Source organism: Lygodium microphyllum, unplaced genomic scaffold (assembly GCF_053477565.2).
Source record: "Lygodium microphyllum isolate KBCC unplaced genomic scaffold, Lygodium_microphyllum_v1.1.10 scaffold_32, whole genome shotgun sequence".
NCBI lineage: Eukaryota > Viridiplantae > Streptophyta > Polypodiopsida > Schizaeales > Lygodiaceae > Lygodium > Lygodium microphyllum.
Window position 1 is genome coordinate 3,126,224 of NW_028229515.1, and position 23,587 is coordinate 3,149,810.

The window sequence follows — 23,587 nt, forward strand, 5'->3', positions numbered from 1 at the left end:
TATCTTGCTTAGGATTTCCCTTGATAGGTTTTACCTTATCTTTATCAATGTCTTTATCCTTTTGAACTCTCATAATGATCCATAAAGTAGAAGTTCAGTGCCATTGACATGTACAACTCAATAAGAATAACTTCACTGCCACTAGGCAGCTCCTCTAAATAGCTTTCCCTCTTTGTATTATTTTTTTGGTTCCTCATCTTGCTGACAATTATTTCCTTGTGATTCATGGCTCATTGGACATGTCTTTTTACTTCCTTGCTAGAGAGAACTAATCTTGCTCTAACACATACTGGCTAGGTGGCTAGACTTCCCGCATATGTCACATTTAACATTTGGACAATTCCTAGGGAAATGTTGGTTTCCACACCACTTACAATTGAATCTTGAGGGGGCACCCTCTTCAAGGTGTTGATTCCCTATCAAATTATGCTTCTTCTTAAGGAAATTGACATCAATAGTTATTTTTCTATATTGTTTGGTAATCATGTTAGTATAGTGCTTCATTATATGGCATCCAACACTTGGTGGAGCCATTTGACTAGCCATAGGCATGGTTACACTGGGAGGAGCTAGCAACATGGGCACATTTTGAATCATGCTTCCTCTCCCATTGAAAGTACTCATGGGCATCCCTTGACCTCCATTCATTAGTGCTAAATTATTTCCAACACCTAGACTCGGATTCCATGTTTCCCTAGAGGTAAAGATCACTTTTAATTGTGATTCTACCTCCTCTGCTTGTGTAATAGCTGTATCAATATCAACAAGAGCAACACTGCTCAGCTGCACTTGAACGCTAAAGTCTAGCCCATGAAAAAAGTTTTGGGTAGGAGCTTGAATAGAAATATAAGTTTGAAAATTATGAAATACTTCATTCCGTTTCTTGGCATAGACTTAAACATTCTCATGAGGTTCTTGACGTCTTACAATTAGGAACACGTGGACCATACTAACATCTCCTTTTAGGGGAAAACTCTCTTCGAAAGGCCGCAAAACATACATCAATCATAGTTATGGTTCCAACCTCTAGATTGTGGTACCATGCGGAGCTCATTCTTTCAGAGTCATATTAAAGAACATCATCAAGTTTCCTTCATCTTTGGTTCGACACTTGAATATTAACTTTTGGAATTTATTAATATGAAGTCTTGTATCTTTCTCTACTAACCCATTAAAAAGGAGTAGAGGATATCATAAGGCTAGCAAGTCTAAAGCTCCTAGTGGGATTGCAATGGGTTGTGCCATTATAGTATTTGGATTTGCCAAAGAAGTTTGAACAATGGAAACTACTACCCCACTCAAAGTGGACTGACTAACCGAGAGAGGGAAAATACTAGAACTTCCTCCTCCCTAACGGACTATACATGGGGCTAGAGTTGCTAAGACCCCTCCCTTGTAGGGATATATGAACACTCCTTTGAGGATCTCCTAATAATTTAGACCCACCATCTATCCTGTTCAGCTCTTTCTTGGTTCTAAAGCTCAACTTGATGGCCTTCTAGATCTATTTCACTACGTTTTGGCATACACTAATAAATTGGTACCCATAGATCAAGATTTAGAGATGCCTCTTTTATTAGTGTCTCCCAAAAAATGCACCACTTGTTGAGACCTAAGAGGGTCCCAACACTAGCTCTAAAGCTCTAGCTGGGGCCTCTACTACACACCCAAACCACGCCTCATGGCCACTCCTGGCCTCACGGCCAGGAGCGTCTAAGGGATATACTACCCTAAAATCTAAAGAAAAACTTTGAATTTGTATGGATTGTAATCTAACGGATAATCCTTCCCACACTCCTAAGAGTGAGTCTCTACACATATCGATGTAATAGACCACATAAGCATAGACAAAGCGAATGCCGCTCAGTTGATTATCGTAGCCCCACTATGGCTCTCCTATACCTTGGGGATTGGCCCCAAGATGCACCGTAAACACATAGAGCATGTATGACACATTCTCCACTCTTTTAATTCATTGATTGAGGAGATGATAGATATTCCTCACTGAACACTCCCCAAAGGAAACAACCACTAACCCTATAGCTTAGGGTGCCTCACCTCCTCAACGCGATGTCATACTGCTGCGCATCCGAGGTGTGGAATCTACCAAAAAGTTGTGTGTGTGACATTTGTTACTTTGTACATACTTAGTCGTTATGTTTGCATTTTGTTCTGCATGGGCAATATAGTGGAGAGGGGTTTGGAGCAAGAGGAACTTATCTGTAATGCTCTAGTTGGCATGTATGCCAAGTATGGAAACCTACCAGATGCTGATGCTTGCAAAAATATTCATCTAGACATGTTTATTGAGAATACCATGATCTCTATGTACGGCAAGTGTGGAAGCATTCTGGAAGCTCAATAGGAATTCAACAACTTGTCCTTCTACAGCACTGTATCATGGAATGCAATGTTGTCAATTTATGTTGAGTAGGGTCAAGGCAAGAAGACATTACAACTTTATAGATAGATGCAAGAAGAGGGCTTTTGCCCAAGCTAGCCGACTTTTGTGATAGCTCTTCAAGCCTGCAATGTTGTTGCTGAAGATGGAGATGCTCTGGAGGGAAAATTAACAAACATAGTGCTTCTAGACATTGGGCAGGCAATACATGTTGATGCCCAGTGGAAGTGCTTTCATCAAAATGTTTTTATTTGCAATACACTTGTAAGCTTCTATGGAAGATGTGGAAGAATATTGGAAGTAGAGAATTTTTTTGATACTTTACATCAGAGAAATCTTGTGTCATGGAATGTGATTCTAGGTGCATATGTAGAGCAGGGCCAGGGAGAGAGGGTGCTAAAATTATACAAACACATGCAAGAAAAGGGCATTTTCCCAAATCAGCAGACATTTAATATCACATTTCAAGCATGTGGTACCCTCATTGAGAAGGAAGATGTTATGAGCATGGATGGGAAACCAAGAAAAGTTTTTTGGGAAATTTTCCGAGCATTACATGCAGATGCTCATAAGAAGGGCTTCACTTCAGATGCTTTTGTTAATAGCACTCTTGTTAGTATCTATGGTAAATGTGGCAACATTTTAGAAGTAGAGAGCATGTTTGATGGGCTATTTGATCAGGACATTGTTGCATGGAATGTTATGATCTCATGATATTTTGAGTTGGGTAAGGCAGAGAAGGCTTTGCAGGCTGTATAGTCAAATGCTAGTTGAAGGAATGAGTCCCAATAAGGCAACATTTCTTGGTGTCCTCCAAGCATGTGGTTCACTTGTAGAGAAGGGATGTACTGTTGCTTTAGAGATTGGCAGGGCATTGCATGTTGATGCTGGCTCCAAAGGTTTAACGTTAGATACATTTCTTGGTAGCACCCTTGTGAGTATGTATGGTAAGTGTGGAAGCATTGGAGAAGCACAGAAGGTGTTTGAGGAGTTTTCCTAGGTGCATGTTTTTTTATGGAATGCAATGCTTTTAGCATACATTGAATAGAATCAAGGAGAAAAGGCTCTAGATCTTTACAAAAAGATGCAAGAGGCTTGTAGATTGCTGAATGATGCAACAATCATTTTGCGGGCCTGATGTGAAACAAGAAATATGGAGATAAGCAGGCAGACTCATTTTGCTATAGTTTTGGTTATTTATCGTCTAGATCCTCTCATAATGAATACTCTCGTTCATGCTTATGGAAACTGTGGAGGGAGTGCTCAATTGGGAGTGGTTGGGCCGCTTTTCTGGTTAAAAAGGGGGCCACTTTTCTGGGGCGTGTTGTAGGCCTGGGGAAGAAAAAGCAATGAAGGAGAAAACAGGGGAAGGGGATCGAATGCTGAGAAGAGAAGGAAGACGAAGCAGTGATCAAAATAGAAGACCTGTCAACTTACTGTCATGCAGAGGACAGTGATGGAACGATTCTAAAGAAGGAAGAGGCTACAACAATGAAGCATTGATGACAGAGGTCGAATGATAACAAATAAGATGCAACTGATGTCAAGTTTTAATCTTATGTAGATACTGAACAAACCTTAGAATCTGGGAAAGTGGGCGGGCGTTTAACGCATAGAGCACTAAGCTTAAGACAAAGCAACACGGAATTTGATGTTCTTCTATCGTAGGAATGCAGAGAGGAATGGGAGTGGCTTTTGTTTATTTGCGACTCACTGGATCAAAAGAGGCAGAAGACCTACAGTGAATGAATCTCTTAAGCCTTCTCATATAGCCTCTTGAGCTATTTGAAGGCACACAAGACAATATACAACTTGTAGTAGGTCCAGCTACATCTGTTGCTGTGGGTATGCCCTTGTGTCCTAGATTCGGTCTTTTGATTCTTGCAGAAGTCGTCAGCCGTCGCTTGAAGGTTTGAATTATTGTGGAGGACAATTGGTTTGCACCACAGGAAGTGTGAGAATTTTGTGGAACTTGTGGTTCTCCATTGTCAAAGCTCATCATCTCTTCGAATCTTCCAAAGGAGGTCTTTTGCAGGCGGCTAGAACAGTCTAGACACAGATTCAAGGCTTCTTTATGGTGATCTGCACTCTCTTATCCTAATATCATGTCAGGAGGTTCTACTCAGGACAGTCTAAGGAAGGTCTTAGGTGCCATCAAGGATTCCACAACTGTTGGTCTTACACAGATCAACAGTGATTACAAGGATCTAGATGTAGCAGTTGTCAAAGCCACTAATCATGTTGAATGCTCACCTAAGGAAAAGCATGTTTGAACCATATTCTTTACTTCTGCTGTTTTCCATATTCTATTCATCAGCTTGCAGTCTGCCAAGTAGCACAATCTGTATTCCATGCCTTGCCTTGAAAATGAGGAAGTAGGATAGTCTGTAATTGTGTGCACTCGACAGATTTTTCAAGTGCAGCCCCTGTAGAGATCCACGAGTGCTACAAGCCACTTGATGGAGTGTACACATGACAAAATTGACATGATACATGACTTCAGTTTTTGAGCAGCCAGTTTATAAATCAGATTTGTTTTTTTAATAAAGCTGAAGCTGTTGATGTTGAACAGGGTTGTAATCAAACAGGTGAAGTGCAACTAGTATTGCATACATTAAGGTCTATTTGCCACATTCAAGAGACCAAAAGGCTTGAACAAGTTGATTATAGGGCCATTATCCAAAATCGAGGTGACCTTCTTTCAAATTGAATCGTGATCTCACTTGATTGATCTTCTATCCTGAAATTAGTCAAGGTCCTCTGTGGTCGCGACTTTGCTTTCAAAAACCCTTTGACATCTTTGGTGAACCAGATGTGAAAGCGTCACATTTAAAAATTTTAGGATGGGAGATACTTCAGCAGCAATTTCATCCTCTTCTACGATTCCTGCTTTGTCCTCTGCTTCAGCTCCATCATTAACTGCTTCTTCAAGTACTTCAATAGATGATTTAAAGTAGATTTTGCAGAATATGTCTATGTATATGCAGCTTCAAAATCAGCAGACACAATTGTATATGCAGTAGCAGGAACAGTTGCATCAACAACAGTTGTCTCAGCAAAGGCAACTATATTCGGAGCAAGAGAATGCAATCAGCGCGACTAAGGCGATTGAAGTAGTTGAGAATGAAAAGAAGCTATTTGATGGCCATAATATATTGGCTTATTTGAAGATGTATGAGATCAAGATGGGATTTTTTGGAGTACCAACAGGACTTATGAGTAAATATTTCCTTCGCCTTGTCACACCTGCCTTGAGGGTAAAAGTGACTGATCTTTTCCTTCAAAATTCGCATTGGCAAGATTTTAAGAAGGCCCTGAAAGAGGAGTATTTTCTTGAAGACTTTGGGATGGCTACATGGCGATCATTCCGAGAGTGGGTCTACATGCTAGGTTCTTTAGAATTGATACGAGAATTTGAAGAGAGGTATAGTCAGCTTGATGCCATTGAACAAAGAGCATTGGATGTTGAGAAAGTTGAGATTTTCTTGCAAGCTGCAGATCCTGCTCTTCACGAAGAATTAGGAGAGCTTCTTGAGGATTGCACGAAACCTATGGGTATGGAAGGATCCATGACATGGAAGACCAAGAGGCGGATATGGAAGACCTGCTTACAGAATGGATCCATGACATCGACGCCGTCTTTTGCTCCTATGTCTGCTTCTACCCATGTTATTTCTTCTCTTCCTTATCTAGTTACTTGGCCTATGCCAGTGCCTACTATTTCTAATCCTCCTGTTCCTCCTGTTCCAAGACCGATGCCGGCTCCTTCTACTCCAAAACTATCCGCTCCATCGGTTCCTTCCTCTCTTGATGACATAATCAAAGGCATAATGGATTTGACACTGGAGTCAATTAAAGCAGAATTGGTGGGGAAATTGAAAGAGCAGTTTGCTTCGACCGTGCCTACTATTTCTTCTAGTGCTTCTATTGCACCTAGGAGAGATCGAAGATGTATTTGGTGTGATAGTATGGACCATCAGCATTGCAGGGATTGTGAATATTTTCAAGATGCAAGGAGGAAGAATTTGGTATTTTGGGGACAAGATGGAAAGATCTGGTTGACTGAAACAGGAGCTCCGCTTGCTACCAATTTTGGGAAAGGCGGAATGAAGAAATTAGTAGATGATATGGCTGCACGTACTTCTTATGTGGCAGCTAGAGGAGATGCTTCTGCATATGGAGTCCAGATTGAGAAAGGTTCAGAGAGTCAGTCAGCATTATGGACCTATGCTATGGAGACGGCAAACAAGGGAAAAATTCAGCATACTGTTTTGACTAGTGCAGGTTCTAGCATCAGATTTGAGACAGGTTGGGATTCGCCTGTTGATAGGTACATTATTTATGCCTACTTGGCTAAGTCTCAGGGAGCAGATGTACTTGTTGAGAAGAAGCGTAAGAGGGATGAAGAGAATCCAAATGCAGCTAAAAAGACTAGAGGGGGTGAGTTTGTTACTCCACCTATTGCAGGGCTGTCTTTGAGACTAGGGCCAGAACGATAGATGGAAGATGCTCAAAAGAAAGAAAAGAGGCAAGATCCTAGAGAGAGAGAGCAGCCAGGGTTTAGATTGATGTCCGATATTGAGACATCTATGGACATGAAGAAAATCTTTAATGATAAGATACTTGGTAGTGAGGTGACTTTTACTATTTTTGAGGTTTTGGGCATCTCGAAAAGAGAGTTTCAAGATTAGTTCCAAGAAGTCCTGAAGAGGAAAATACATGCATTGCCTACTACTAATACATAGGGAGTTTTGATTGGGGAGTTGAATGAGGATGAGGATGAGGTTATGGTTGAAAATGCTTCTGTTTTTCCATAGACAGAGAAGAGGGTTCAGCCTATGCATTATGCTGAAACTGATGAGCCTATCTTGATATGCATAGTCATTTTTCGCTGTGTCGTATTGCTGCGCATTCGAGGTGTGAAACCACCCAAAAGTTGTGCATGAGATTTGTTACTTTGTACATACTTAGTTGTTATGTTTGCTCTTTCATTCTATGCCGAAGATGGAGAAGAATAAGGTTTTTGATAGATTGGAAACTCGAGATGCAATCTCATGGGCTACACTTATTTCAAGATATGCCGAATATGGACTTTGTGAGGAAGTACTAAACTAATTCCAAGAGATGCAAGTCGAAGTACATTGGTGGATATGTTTGCCAAATGTGAGAGCTTGCTTGATGTTTAGCACACCTCAGAATGGTGCAATATAACTAGTAGGAGCATCAAGACAGGCTTGATTATGAGTGTCATTGTATCACAGTGGACTTGGGCAGCTACTATTTTGCAAAGCTCTAATGTTACATAGGAGCACGGTGGCCATGATCATGAGCACACACAGGTGCATGCATATGTGACTACACACGCATCGGAGGAGAATGAAGAAGATATGGGAGTTACAAAGGCTAAAGAGGGGATTTTGAATGGTTAAAGAAGATGTGGATCAGGCTGGAAAAAGAAAAGCTTTTGATCTATTTTTGAAAGAGGAGCTTTTTGAATCGGGAGAGAGAGGGAAAATAGAAAAAGGAGGAAGAGGCAGAAACAGAGGAGGGAGAGAGCGGAAATAGATGAGGGAAGAAGAGGAGCCTATTTTGGGAGCAAGGAGATGACATCGGAGCTCGCCAGTTTTAGAGAGAGCAGACAGAGAGGGACACACACTTGGAGAAATAAAATCGAGGACTTGAAGACGAATAGCTCATTGGCACTGCAGTACTGCGAGGAGAGGACAAAGGCCATAGCATCGATGTGGATATGCCTTCGTGGATCCCATGTCGAGTAAAGAATCAAACTAGCTGCTCATTGATCATCCCAATAGGGAGTTTTCGCGCAGTGTGGTGAAAGGCGATGGACAAAAGACCAGACAGTCATCCAATCGAGGCTAAAGAAAGAGTGTTTGCACTGATTAAGAGCTCCAAATGCACCGCAAGTGAATGGAGGAGCGCTCTCTATCGAACATGAAACCAGCAGTAATCATGTGTACGCAAAACTTCGAGATTTTCACTGGTAACCCAGCGAATTTACAAGACGCATCGAAGAGAGAGACAATTGAGAAAGTATGCTTTTCTAGAGGAATGGAGAATTCCTGAGAAAGGAGTCGACACACAGGGGCAGAAAAGCATTAGACGCTGCTGTGTGGGAAAACGGGTCTTCTGAACTGACTGCGGCCTCCAAGCGGTGGATCGATGTGGGACGACGAGACCAACAGGGCTCGATGACATAATTGGGCCAGCTTGCGGCATATGCGCTATTATGGCTTCTCAAAAATAGATGCCGTTCCTCTGTTAATCAAGAGGATTTTTTTTCTTGTCTTCATAACATTCCTTCAGCACACACACTCGGCCTTTCCTCACTACTCTGAGGCAGAGTGGGAGTGAACGTGGAGCGCTCTCGACAGTGAATCGTGATGATGAAATCCTCAATTATGTGTTTGACCACATAACAGACACTCACGTGACTCATCACATATTCTCTACAATGCCACACTATCATGCAACTAAACTGATTATTATTCAGAGGCAATCAAGCCTATATTGAGCAACTATTACCAGTTTGACAGCACCTGAATATTATTCAAACAGAACTTGCAAGAGAGCACGAAGGAAGAAAGGAAGGAAGGCTAACCAAGGCTTGAAGACAGAGGTGGCCAAGGTGTCCATAAAGGTGCAGGGGAAAACATCAATCTCTCTGTATTCTGCTGCTCTGCTGCTCCTCTATGGGAAATCATGAAGTACTTGTATGAGAAGAAATTAAAGGATGTAACCAGCAAAGCACATAAACAAAGTGGCAGCAGCTTTGAGAAGATTTTTCAGTGATATTGTAACCTGATGCCTATGAAGACATTAAAAACAAAATCAGAAAACATTAGCAAAGACTTATTGCTCGTTTGATCATGCAATGTCATGCGAATTTAATTTCTGTATTGGAATACAACTAGCACCTACTGATGCTTCTCAGACTGACATTTAATACAAAACCTTTTCAAAGAGGTTAGCAGGCTGGCTATTTCCTGCATTCACATGTATGTTGGAGTTTGAGGTGTCAAGCATTATTCAGCTTTACGAAACTTACAAGAGCCATGTGTAGATGCCATAATCCATTCATATTGTAATGCTGTCATGAAATCTGAAGGAATACACTCACAACCATAAAACAAAATCGTCTGGAAATTGTTGCTGCGTGGAAAATTGATCAATAGGATTATTCATATGTTGAATCTTCTATCCTGAAATTATTCAAAGTCCTCAGTGGTCGCGACTTGGCTTTCGAAAACCCTTCGACATCTTTGGTGAACCCGACGTGAAAGCGTCGCAGAAATTTCAGGATGGGAGACACTTCAGCCTCTCAATGACTGCTGCGTCAAGTACTTCAACGGAGGATCTAAAACAGATTTTGCAGAATATGTCCATGTATATGCAGCTCCAAAATCAGCAAACACAAATGTATATGCAGCAGCAACAACAATTGCATCAACATCAGTTGTCTCAACAAAGGCAACTCTATTCAGAGCAGGAGAATGCAAACAGCGCGACTAAGGCTATTGAAGCAGTTGAGAGTGAGAAGAAGCTATTTGACGGGCGTAATGTTTCAGCATATTTGAAGACATATGAGATCAAGATGGGATTTTTTGGAGTTCCTGCTGGACTTATGAGTAAGTACTTCCTTCGTCTTGTCACACCTGCTTTGAGAACAAAAGTGACTGATTTATTTATGCAAAATACACATTGGCAAGATTTTAAGAAGGCTCTTAAAGAAGAATATTTCCTTGAGGACTTTGGTATGGCTACTCGACGGTCATTCCGAGAGTGGGTCTACATGCCAAACAAAGGTCTTGCTGCTTCGGAGTTGATTCGAGAATTTGAGGAAAGGTATAGTCAGCTTGATGTCATTGAACAAAGAGCATTAGATGTTGAAAAAGTTGAGCTTTTCTTGCAAGCTGCAGATCCTGCTCTTCAAGAAGAATTGGGTGAGCTTCTTGAAGATCGCACGAAGCCTATGGGACTTAAAACTGATTGGCAGGATGCTCAGGATGCAGTCTCGACTTTGACCAAGAGGAGGATATGGAAGACTCGCCTACAGAATGGTTCCATGACACCTACATCATCATCTGCTCCTATGCCTACTTCTATCCCTATTATTTCTTCTCCTCCTCAGCCAGTTTCTTGGCCTATGCCAGTGCCTACTGTTTCCACTCCACCTATTCCTCCTATTCCACGACCGATGCCTACACCTTCTGCTCCAAACCCATCTGTTCCATCGGTGCCTACTTCTATTGATGACATAATCAAAGGTATCACAGATTTGACACTTGAGTCAGTCAAAGCGGAGTTGGTGGGTAAGTTGAAGGAGCAGTTTGCTTCGACTGTGCCTACTACTTCTTCTAGTACTCCTACTGCACCTAGGAGTGCTCCTAGTGCTCCTAGGAGAGATTGGAGATGTATTTGGTGTGATTGTACAGAGCATCAGCATTGTAGGGATTGTGACTCTTTTCAGGATGCAAGGAGGCAAAATTTGGTATATTGGGGGCAAGATGGTAAGATTTGGTTGACTGAGACAGGAGCTCCACTTGCTACTAACTTTGGTAAAGGTGGAATGAAGAAGTTGGTGGAGGACATGGCTGCGCGTACTTCTTATGTGACGGCTAGAGGTGATGCTCCTGCATATGGAGTATAGATTGAGAAGGGATCGGAGACTCAGTCCGCACTATGGACTTATGCTTTGGAGACTGCAAACAAGGGGAAAATTCAGCAAACTGTTTTGACTAGCGCAGGCTCTAGCATCAGATCAGAGACAGGTTGGGACTCGCCTGTTGACAGGTATTCTATTTATGCTTATTTGGCTAAATCTCATGGTGCAGATGTATTTGTTGAGGAGAAGCGTAAGAGGGATGAAGAAAATCCAAGTGCAGCTAAGAAGACTAGAGGGGGTGAGTTTGTTACTCCACCTACTGCAGGACCGTCTTCAAGACCAGGGCCAGATCGACAGATGGAGGATGCTCAAAAGAGGGAAAAGAGGCAAGAGCCTAGAGAGAGAAAGCAGCCAGGATTCGGATTGATGTCCGACATTGAGACATCTACAGATATGAAGAAGATCTTTAATGATAAGATACTTGGCAATGAGGTGACTTTCACTATTTCTGAGATTTTGGGCATCTCAAAAAGAGAGTTTCAGGATCAGTTTCAGGAGGTCCTGAAGAGGAAAAGACATGCATTGTCTACCACTGATACACAGGGAGTTTTGATTGGAGAGTTGGATGAGGATGATGATGAGGTTATGGTTGATAATGCTTCTGTTTTGCCACAGGTAGAGAAGAGGGTTCAGCCTATGCATTATGCTGAAATTGATGAGCCTGTTTTGATACCGCGTAGTCACTTTTCGCGGAGCCATTGGGCTAGGGAAACTACAGAGACGATGGTAAAGGTTGGAGAAAAACAGGTGCCTTATGTTGCATTGGTTGATCATGGTTCAGAGATTAATCTCATTGTTCGTGGAGTTTATGAGAGTAACAGATGGCCTATGGATGTAGAGCATGGGTGGCGTATGAGAGCCGCCAATAATACTGCAGGTGATTTATATGCTGCTTGCCCTAGTGTCAGGGTTTCTATTGGTGATGTAGAGGAGGATTTTCATTTCTTTGTGCAGGATTCATGCTCGTATCCCATAATTCTTGGACAGCCATTCATTACAGAGATGCGCATGGAGACAAAGGTCATGGATGATGGATCTGCTTATGCACGGATTCGCAGTAAAGATGGTATGAGAGCAGTTCAGTTTATGACTGTATGTGTGAATCATGTTAGAAACAGGGATACTCTCAGAGATGCACCCTTGCCCACTGTGAGGGATTCGGGTTTTCATTAGGTACCGCCGTTTCGCGAGACGACGGTGGTACAGAGGAGAGGAGATTGGAGTTCTCGCCTCCTGGCAGCGGTATTTTCTCCTCCGGTTATGTTGGGATTTCAGCAAACAGTTCAATGAGCTATCAGAAGACTTCTAGATTGTCTAGAGCTGCCAGGCAGTATATATGCAGGAAGGAGAAAAATTTGAAAAATGCAGGAATTTTGGAGGATGATGAGTACATAGATGGTATATATGACAGTGTGATTTGTGCAGATACGATGGCAGAGATGGGAGATATGCTGAAAACTGATATGCTGAATTGTCATGGTAATGTATTAGTGCAATCCCTGGACATGTTTCATGAAATTGCAGATTTTATGTCACAAATTGAGTCAGAGGCTGAGGTAACTCAGCAAAGAGTGTTGAGTGCTGAAGAAATTCAGCAAACAGAGTTTCTAGCTGGTTATGATCAGCTTTCAGAGAGACAGAGGGCTGAAAATTTTCAGCCAACTGAGTTTACTGCTGAAATATTTCAGCATTCAGAGTTTGGGGCTGTTTCTATGCAGTCCATAGAGCAGAGGGCTGAGAATATTCAGCCATTGGAGTGCAGAATTGCTGATTTACAGCAAGGTTTATGTAATGCAGAAGAGCATAATGAAGCCAGGGTTGACACGAAATACAAAACTGTGGATAAGAAGGTGAAGCCGGTTGCTGTACCGCTTCCACCTGACAGTGATCAGCAAATAGAAAGGGCTACTAAACAGCAAATTTTGAGGAATCCGGAGCATATTGGTCATAAATTTTCAGCAGAGACACTTGCTGAATTGAAAATTGGAAATGGAGATTTCTTGTTACCCATAGAGAAGCAATGCTTTCAGGATATGATTGAGCGTCATGGAAGGGGATTTGCTTTTGTCCCACATGAGATTGGATGTGTGAATCCTGATATTGTTGCTCCTATGGTTATTTTTACTATTCCTCATATCCCATGGAATCTCCGACCTATTCCAGTGCCTAAAGCACACTTGCCAAAGCTAATTGATTTATTGAATGAGAAGATCAGGATGGGAATCCTTGAGCCTTCATCTGCACCATACTCAAACAGGTGGTTTACAGTTCCAAAGAAGAATGGTACTCTTCGATTTATTCAGGACATGCAGCCAGTGAACAGGGTTACTATCAGGAATGTTGGTATTGGTCCAGTTGTGGATGAGTTTGCAGAGGCATTTGCTGGACGTGCCATCTATTCTTTGGGTGATTTGTATTCAGGTTATGATCAGTTTCAGCTGGCTTTGGAAAGCAGGGACATAACCACCATGAGAACTCCTATTGGGCTTGTCAGGATGTGTACCTTGCCTCAAGGTGCTACTAATTCTGTTGCGCATATGATGAATGCCATGCATAAGGTCCTTCGTGATTACATACCTCAGCTTACTATGCCTTTCTTGGATGATGTGCCCATTAAGGGGTGTGCAGAAGAAGAGAAGAATGAGAGCCTAAATGAGCAGGGATGCAGGTACTTTGTGGCTGATCATATTTCAGCATGTGAGAAGATTTTGGCCAGGTTAGAAGAAGTGAACTTGACACTTTCAGGGCAAAAATCTGTTTTTGGAGTGAATGAGGTTGTCATTGTTGGGCATATGTGTGGATATTATGGCAGGAAACCCTCACCTGATAAGGTGAATGCTATAGGCAAGATTGCAGAGTATTGTTCCACCACTTCTGAGGTACGGAGATTCATTGGTGCTTGTGTGTTTTATATGATTTGGATACCTCATTTTGCACACATTGCAGATTGTTTGTATCAGCTGCTTCGAAAGGGGCAAAAATTTTATTGGGATGAGAGCCACACTAGAGCCATGCGGAAATTGAAGAAGTTATTGCAGAATGCTCCTACTCTCAGGAAAGCGGATTATAATTGTGATAGGCCTATTGTATTGACAGTTGACACTAGTCCAATTGGCATAGGTTGGGCTGTGGGTCAAGATGATGCAGATGGAAATAGGTATGCTATTCGGTTTGGGGCGAAAATCCTAAACGAGAGACAGAGGAGATATCCACAAATCAAAAGGGAGTTATTGGGGATTGTCACGGCTCTCAAATGTGACAAGGAGTACTTTATTGGAGCTTCAGTTGTGGTAGAGACAGATTGCTTGCCGTTGATTGGTATGATCACGAGTTGGTCTACTCCGGATATAGCTATGTTGAGATGGATTGCATACATCAAGTCATTAAATCCGGAATTTAAACACATAGCAGGGAAGGATAATCCAGTGGCTGATATGTTGTCTAGAGCCAGGTATGATGATGAGGAGACTCTACTTGCAGAAGAGGATGATGCAGAAATTTCAGCCACTATGGTTGATCATGTTTGTCATGTTTATGATATTGTGGCTTTCATAGAAGAACTCTATGTTGGAGATTGGTTGCAGATTGGTAGGTACCTTAGTACACTAAGCAAAAGAGATGAATGGACAGATGAAGAGTTCAAGAAGATCAGAAGGAAAGCCTATGGTTATTTTCTCAAGGACGGATTTCTTTGGAAGCATCCGAAGAAAAGAGGCGGATTACCTTTGCGGGTTGTCTGCGATAGAGAGACACAGTTACAGGTGATGAGGGAGTTTCATGAGAGTCCTTGGGCTGGTCATAGAGGAGTATGGGCTACTTATGAGAAAATCAGGGAGAAATATTGGTGGAAAGGCATGTACAGATATGTTTCTCACTTTGTTGAGACTTGCAGAGACTGCCATATGTATTCAGTAGTGCGTCATAGAGATGAGCTTCATCCGACCTATCCGCTATGCATTCATTATAAGTGGGTAGTTGATTTGGTTACCATGCCTATGGGTCTATGGCAGATGAGGTACATTGTTTTGGCTAGAGAGGATCTTACCAATCATGTTGAGGGCAGATCTTTGAGAACGAAGACCACTAGTGCAGTGTGTAAGTTCTTATTGGAGGAAATTTTCTGCAGGTATGGTTGTGTGGGTAAGATCACTGCGGATCGTGGTGAATTGGATGCAGATGAAGCTAGGGAGTTTTTCTCTCAGCTAGGAATCAAATTGGCTCTAACCACAGCATACAATCCAGAGGGAAATGGGAAGAGTGAAAGAGGGCATCCGCCAATAGTGAAAGCATTAGCCAAAGCATGCAGAGGACGGAATGGAGAATGGCCGAGACTTTTACCATTTGCTTTATGGGCTGATCGTACGACTCATAGTGTTACTACAGGATATATGCCTGCAGAGTTGATGTATGGTCAGAAACCTGTTATGCCGATTGAGACTTGTGCTTTGACTTGGTCAGTTTTACCATGGCAGGAGGATTTGACGAGAGAGGAGCTCTTAGCTCTTCGGATTCGATAGTTGGAGAGGAGACTTGAGGATATTCAGCTAGCTATTGACAGGTTGAAAGTTGCTAGACTAAGGAACAAGGACAGGTTTGATAGCAGGCATCGCTTGCGGCCTAGAGCAATAGAAGAGGGAGATTGGGTATTGGTCTTTGATAGCAGTCTTGAAAATCAGCATACTGCACTTCGGAAGATGGTGAAAAGATGGTTTGGGCCATACATAGTCAGACATGTCTTTAATAATGCAACATATGAACTGACAGAATTGGATGGGACAGTGCTTAGAGTGCCAATTGCTGGAAAAAGAATCAAGATTTTCAAGAAAAGAGATGATGAGGATTATGCATTGGAAGAATTTTCAAGAGAAGAGCAACGTCAAGAAACTCCAATAGAAGAGACAGATGATATGGCTGAAAATCTTGTTGATCTACCGGAAATGCATAACGAAGAGATTGATTTGTTTGTGGATCTTGATGATAATGATCATGGGTAAGTTGGCCCATCCGGAGGATGCGCAGGATTAGAGGGGGTGGATGTCGTATTGCTGCGCATTCGAGGTGTGAAACCACCCAAAAGTTGTGCATGAGATTTGTTACTTTGTACATACTTAGTTGTTATGTTTGCTCTTTCATTCTATGCCGAAGATGGAGAAGAATAAGGTTTTTGATAGATTGGAAACTCGAGATGCAATCTCATGGGCTACACTTATTTCAAGATATGCCGAATATGGACTTTGTGAGGAAGTACTAAACTAATTCCAAGAGATGCAAGTCGAAGTACATTGGTGGATATGTTTGCCAAATGTGAGAGCTTGCTTGATGTTTAGCACACCTCAGAATGGTGCAATATAACTAGTAGGAGCATCAAGACAGGCTTGATTATGAGTGTCATTGTATCACAGTGGACTTGGGCAGCTACTATTTTGCAAAGCTCTAATGTTACATAGGAGCACGGTGGCCATGATCATGAGCACACACAGGTGCATGCATATGTGACTACACACGCATCGGAGGAGAATGAAGAAGATATGGGAGTTACAAAGGCTAAAGAGGGGATTTTGAATGGTTAAAGAAGATGTGGATCAGGCTGGAAAAAGAAAAGCTTTTGATCTATTTTTGAAAGAGGAGCTTTTTGAATCGGGAGAGAGAGGGAAAATAGAAAAAGGAGGAAGAGGCAGAAACAGAGGAGGGAGAGAGCGGAAATAGATGAGGGAAGAAGAGGAGCCTATTTTGGGAGCAAGGAGATGACATCGGAGCTCGCCAGTTTTAGAGAGAGCAGACAGAGAGGGACACACACTTGGAGAAATAAAATCGAGGACTTGAAGACGAATAGCTCATTGGCACTGCAGTACTGCGAGGAGAGGACAAAGGCCATAGCATCGATGTGGATATGCCTTCGCGGATCCCATGTCGAGTAAAGAATCAAACTAGCTGCTCATTGATCATCCCAATAGGGAGTTTTCGCGCAGTGTGGTGAAAGGCGATGGACAAAAGACCAGACAGTCATCCAATCGAGGCTAAAGAAAGAGTGTTTGCACTGATTAAGAGCTCCAAATGCACCGCAAGTGAATGGAGGAGCGCTCTCTATCGAACATGAAACCAGCAGTAATCATGTGTACGCAAAACTTCGAGATTTTCACTGGTAACCCAGCGAATTTACAAGACGCATCGAAGAGAGAGACAATTGAGAAAGTATGCTTTTCTAGAGGAATGGAGAATTCCTGAGAAAGGAGTCGACACACAGGGGCAGAAAAGCATTAGACGCTGCTGTGTGGGAAAACGGGTCTTCTGAACTGACTGCGGCCTCCAAGCGGTGGATCGATGTGGGACGACGAGACCAGCAGGGCTCGATGACATAATTGGGCCAGCTTGCGGCATATGCGCTATTATGGCTTCTCAAAAATAGATGCCGTTCCTCTGTTAATCAAGAGGATTTTTTTTCTTGTCTTCATAACATTCCTTCAGCACACACACTCGGCCTTTCCTCACTACTCTGAGGCAGAGTGGGAGTGAACGTGGAGCGCTCTCGACAGTGAATCGTGATGATGAAATCCTCAATTATGTGTTTGACCACATAACAGACACTCACGTGACTCATCACATATTCTCTACAATGCCACACTATCATGCAACTAAACTGATTATTATTCAGAGGCAATCAAGCCTATATTGAGCAACTATTACCAGTTTGACAGCACCTGAATATTATTCAAACAGAACTTGCAAGAGAGCACGAAGGAAGAAAGGAAGGAAGGCTAACCAAGGCTTGAAGACAGAGGTGGCCAAGGTGTCCATAAAGGTGCAGGGGAAAACATCAATCTCTCTGTATTCTGCTGCTCTGCTGCTCCTTTATGGGAAATCATGAAGTACTTGTCTGAGAAGAAATTAAAGGATGTAACCAGCAAAGCACATAAACAAAGTGGCAGCAGCTTTGAGAAGATTTTTCAGTGATATTGTAACCTGATGCCTATGAAGACATTAAAAACAAAATCAGAAAACATTAGCAAAGACTTATTGCTCGTTTGATCATGCAATGTCATGCGAATTTAATTTCTGTATTGGAATACAACTAGCACCTACTGATGCTTCTCAGACTAACATTTAATACAAAACCTTTTCAAAGAGGTTAGCAGGCTGGCTATTTCCTGCATTCACATGTATGTTGGAGTTTGAGGTGTCAAGCATTATTCAGCTTTACGAAACTTACAAGAGCCATGTGTAGATGCCATAATCCATTCATATTGTAATGCTGTCATGAAATCTGAAGGAATACACTCACAACCATAAAACAAAATCGTCTGGAAATTGTTGCTGCGTGGAAAATTGATCAATAGGATTATTCATATGTTGAATCTTCTATCCTGAAATTATTCAAAGTCCTCAGTGGTCGCGACTTGGCTTTCGAAAACCCTTCGACAGCGGAGTCATTGGGCTAGGGCAACTACAAAAACAATGGTAAAAATTGGAGAGAAACAGGTCCTTTATGTTGCTTTGGTGGATCATGGTTCAGAGATTAATCTCATAGTTTGTGGAGTTTATGAAAGTAATAGATGGCCTATGGATGCAAAGCATGGGTGGTGTATGAGAGCCGCCAACAACACTGCAGGTGATTTGTATGCTGCCTGTCCTAGTGTCAGGATTTCTATTGGAGATGTAGAGGAGGATTTCCATTTCTTTGTGCAAGATTCATGCTCTTATCCCATAATTCTTGGACAGCCATTCATAATAGAGATGTGCATGGAAACGAAAGTAATGGATGATGGATCTTCTTATGCATGGATTTGCAGTAAAGATGGTATGAGAGCAGTCCAGTTTATGACTGTGTGTGTAAATCATGCTAGAAACAGGGATACTCTTTGAGATGCACCATTGCCCACTGTGAGAGATTCGGGTTTTCATTAGGTACCGCTGTCCTGCGAGATGACGGTGGTACAGAGCAGAGGAGATTGGAGTTCTCGCCTCCTGGCAGTAGTGTTTTCTCCTCCAAGTTTGTTGGAATTTCAACAAATAGAACTATCAGAAGATTTCTAAGTTGCCTAGAGCTGCCAGGTAGTACAAATGCAGGAAGGAGAAAGATTTGAAAAATGCAGGTATTTTAGAGGATGATGAGCATATAGATGGGATATATGATAGTATGGTTTGTGCAGATATGATGACAAAGATGGAAAATATGCTGAAAATTGATATACAGAGTTGTCACAGTAATGTATCAGTGCAGTCCCTGGACATGTTTCATGAAATTTCACATTTTATGTCATAGATAGAGTTAGAGGCTGAGGTGACTCAGCAAAAAGTGGAGTGCTGAAGAAATTCAGCAAACAGAGTTTCTGGCTGATTATGATTAGCCTATAGAGACACAGAGGGCTGAAAACTTTCAGCCAATAGAGTTTACTACTGAAATATTTCAGCATCCAGAGTTTAGGGCTGTTCCTATGCAGTCCATAGAGCAAAGGGCTGAGGATATTTAGCCCACCAGAGTGTAGAATTGCTGATTTACAGCAAGATTTGAGTAATGCAGAGGATCATAATGAAGCCAGGGTTGACACGAAATACAAGACTGTGGATAAGAAGGTGAAGTTGGTAGCTGGACCGCTTCCACCTAACAGTGATTAGCAAATAGAGAAGGCTGCCAAGCAGCCAATTTTGAGGAATCCAGAGCATATAGGCCATACATTTTCAATAGAGACTCTTGCTGAATTAAAAATTGGAAATGGTGATTTATTGCTACCCTCAGAGAAGCAGTGCTTTCAGGATATCCTGAGTTTAGGTTTGCTTTCTTCTCGCATGAGATTGGATGTGTGAATCCAGATATTGTTGCTCCTATGGTGATCTTTACTATTCCTCATATTCCATGGAACCTCTGACCTATTCCAGTGCCTAGGACACACTTGCCAAAGCTAGTTGACTTGTTGGATGAGAAAATCCGGATGGGAATCCTAGAGCCGTCATTTGCACCATACTCAAATAGGTGGTTTACGGTTCCAAAGAAGAATGGCACTCTCCGATTTATACAAGACATGCAGCCAATAAATAGAGTTATTATCAGGAATGTTGTTATAGGTCCAGTTGTGGATGAGTTTGTAGAACCATTTGCTGGACGTGCCATCTATTCTTTAGGTGACTTGTATTCAGGATATGATCAGTTTCAGCTGGCTTTGGAAAGCAGGGACATAATCACTATGAGAACTCCTATTGGGCTTGTCAGGATGTGTACCTTGCCTCAAGGTGCCACTAATTCTGTTGCACATATGATGAATGCCATGCATAAGATCCTTCGTGAGTACATACCTCAGCTTACCATGCCTTTCTTGGATGATGTGCCCATTAAGGGGTGTGCAGAAGAAGAGAAGAATGAGAGTCTAAATGAGCAGGGATGCAGATACTTTGTGGCTGATCATATTTTAGCTTGTGAAAAGATTTTGGCCAGGTTAGAAGAAGTGAACTTGACACTATCAGGGCAAAAATATGTTTTTGGAGTAAATGAGGTTGTCATTGTTGGACATATGTGTGGGTATTATGGCACGAAACCTTCACCTGAGAAGGTGGATGCTATAGGCAAGATTACAGAGTATTGTTCTACCACTTCAAAGGTACGAAAATTCATTAGAGCCTGTGTGTTTTACATGATTTGGATACCCCATTTTGCACACATAGCAGATTGTTTATATCAGCTGCTTCGAAAGGGGTAGAAATTTTATTGGGATGAGAGCCACACTAGAGCCGTGCGAAAATTGAAGAAGTTATTGCAGATTCTTCGAAACATGGTGAAAAGATGGTTTGGGCTGTACATAGTCAGACATGTCTTTGATAATGCAACATATGAGCTGACACAATTGGATGGGACAGTGCTTAGAGTGCCTATAGTAGGAAAAAGAATCAAGATTTTCAAGAAAAGAGATGATAAGGATTATGCTTTGGAAGAATTTGCAAGAGAAGAGCAACGAGAAGAAACTCCAGTAGAAGAGACAGATGATATGACAGATAATCTTGCTGATATACCGAAAATATACAATGAAGAGATTGATCTGTTCCTGGAACTTGACGACAATGATCATGGGTAGTTGGCCCATCCGGAGGATGCGCAAGATCAGAGGGGGTGGATGTCATACTGTTGTGCATCCGAGGTGTGGAATCCACCAAAAAGTTGTGTGTGTGACATTTGTTACTTTGTACATACTTAGTCGTTATGTTTGCATTTTGTTCTGCGTGGGCAGTATAGTGGAGAGGGGGTTGGAGCAAGAGGAACTTATCTGTAATGCTCTAGTTGGCATGTATGCCAAGTATGGAAACCTACCAGATGCTGATGCTTGTAGAAATATTCATCTAGACATGTTTATTGAGAATACCATGATCTCTATGTACGGCAAGTGTGGAAGCATTCTGGAAGCTCAATAGGAATTCAACAACTTGTCCTTCTACAGCACTGTATCATGGAATGCAATGTTGTCAATTTATGTTGAGTAGGGTCAAGGCGAGAAGACATTACAACTTTACAGATAGATGCAAGAAGAGGGCTTTTGCCCAAGCCAGCCAACTTTTGTGATAGCTCTTCAAGCCTGCAATGCTGTTGCTGAAGACGGAGATGCTCTGGAGGGAAAATTAACAAACACAGTGCTTCTAGACATTGGGCAGGCAATACATGTTGATGCCCAGTGGAAGTGCTTTCATCAAAATGTTTTTATTTGCAATACACTTGTAAGCTTCTATGGAAGATGTGGAAGAATATTGGAAATACTTTACATCAGAGAAATCTTGTGTCATGGAATGTGATGCTAGGTGCATATGTAGAGCAGGGCCAGGGAGAGAGGGTGCTAAAATTATACAAACAGATGCAAGAAAAGGGCATTTTCCCAAATCAGCAGACATTTAAGATCACATTTCAAGCATGTGGTACCCTCATTGAGAAGGAAGATGTTATGAGCATGGATGGGAAACCAAGAAAAGTTTTTTGGGAAATTTTCCGAGCATTACATGCAGATGCTCATAAGAAGGGCTTCACTTCAGATGCTTTTGTTAATAGCACTCTTGTTAGTATCTATGGTAAATGTGGCAGCGTTTTAGAAGTAGAGAGCATGTTTGATCGGCTGTTTGATCAGGACATTGTTGCATGGAATGTTATGATCTCACGATATTTTGAGTTGGGTAAGGCAGAGAAGGCTTTGCAGGCTGTATAGTCAAATGCTAGTTGAAGGAATGAGTCCCAATAAGCCAACATTTCTTGGTGTCCTCCAAGCATGTGGTTCACTTGCAGAGAAGGGATGTACTGTTGCTTTAGAGATTGGCAGGCATTGCATGTTGATGCTGGCTCCAAAGGTTTAACATTAGATACATTTCTTGGTAGCACCCTTGTGAGTATGTATGGTAAGTGTGGAAGCATTGGAGAAGCAAAGAAGGTGTTTGAGGAGTTTTCCTAGGTGGATGTTGTTTTATGGAATGCAATGCTTTTAGCATACATTGAATAGAATCAAGGAGAAAAGGGCTCTAGATCTTTACAAAAAGATGCAAGAGGCTTGTAGATTGCTGAATGATGCAACAATCATTTTGCAGGCCTGATGTGAAACAGGAAATATGGAGATAAGCAGGCAGACTCATTTTGCTATAGTTTCGGTTATTTATCGTCTAGATCCTCTCATAATGAATACTCTCATTCATGCTTATGGAAACTGTGGAGGGATTGCTCAATTGGGAGTGGTTGGGCCGCTTTTCTGTTAAAAAAGGGGGCCGATTTTCTGGGGCGTGTTGTAGGCCTGGGGAAGAAAAAGCAACGAAGGAGAAAACAGGGGAAGGGGATCGAATGCTGAGAAGAGAAGGAAGACAAAGCTGTGATCAAAGTAGAAGACCTATCACCTTACTATCATGCAAAGGACATTGATGGAACGATTTTAAAGAAGGAAGAGGCTACAACGATGAAGCATTGATGACAGAGGTCGAATGATAACAAATAAGATGCAACTGATGTCGTGTTTTAATCTTATGTAGATACTGAACAAACCTTAGAATTTGGGAAAGTGGGCATGCGTCTAACGCACAGAGCAGTGAGCTTAAGACAAAGCAACATGGAATTTGATGTTCTTCTGTGTTAGGAATGCAGAGAGGAATGGGAGTGGCTTTTGTTTATTTGTGACTCACTGGATCAAAAGAGGTGGAAGACCTACAGTGACCAAATCTCTTAAGCCTTCTCATATAGCCTCTTGAGCTATCTGAAGGCACACAAGGCAATATACAACTTGTAGTAGGTCCAGCTACATCTGTTGCTGTGGGTATGCCCTTGTGTCCTTGATTTGGTCTTCTGATTCTTGCAGAAGTCGTCAGTCGTCGCTTGAAGGTTTGAATTATTGTGGAGGACAATTGGTTTGCACCACAGGAAGTGTGAGAATTTTGTGGAACTTGTGGTTCTCCATTCTCAAAGCTCATCATCTCTTCGAATCTTCCAAAGGAGGTCTTTTGCAGCGGCTAAAACAGTCTAGACACAGATTCAAGGCTTCTTTATGGTGATCTGCAGT

At 42.0% G+C, this 23,587-nt stretch overlaps 1 protein-coding gene across 1 annotated transcript; it reads left to right on the forward strand.

Moving 5' to 3' along the window:
- The first annotated feature begins 2,815 nt into the window (after positions 1-2,815).
- Positions 2,816-22,796, forward strand: LOC148009231 (pentatricopeptide repeat-containing protein At2g34400-like). Its single transcript, XM_087673647.1, has 5 exons — positions 2,816-3,013; positions 3,138-3,348; positions 21,861-22,252; positions 22,370-22,445; positions 22,648-22,796. The coding sequence occupies exons 1-5, from the start codon at positions 2,816-2,818 to the stop codon at positions 22,794-22,796; spliced, it is 1,026 nt and encodes a 341-aa protein (XP_087529773.1).
- The last annotated feature ends 791 nt before the right edge of the window (positions 22,797-23,587 follow it).

Bases quoted from the DNA above. Each gene is read 5' to 3' on its own strand.
- LOC148009231 (XM_087673647.1), top strand. From the start codon at position 2,816: ATGCAAGAAAAGGGCATTTTCCCAAATCAGCAGACATTTAATATCACA. The intron at 22,253-22,369 runs GTATAGTCAAAT...AGAGATTGGCAG, and splicing joins CAGAGAAGGCTTTGCAGGCT to GCATTGCATGTTGATGCTGG. The intron at 22,446-22,647 runs GTAAGTGTGGAA...GATGTGAAACAG, and splicing joins CACCCTTGTGAGTATGTATG to GAAATATGGAGATAAGCAGG.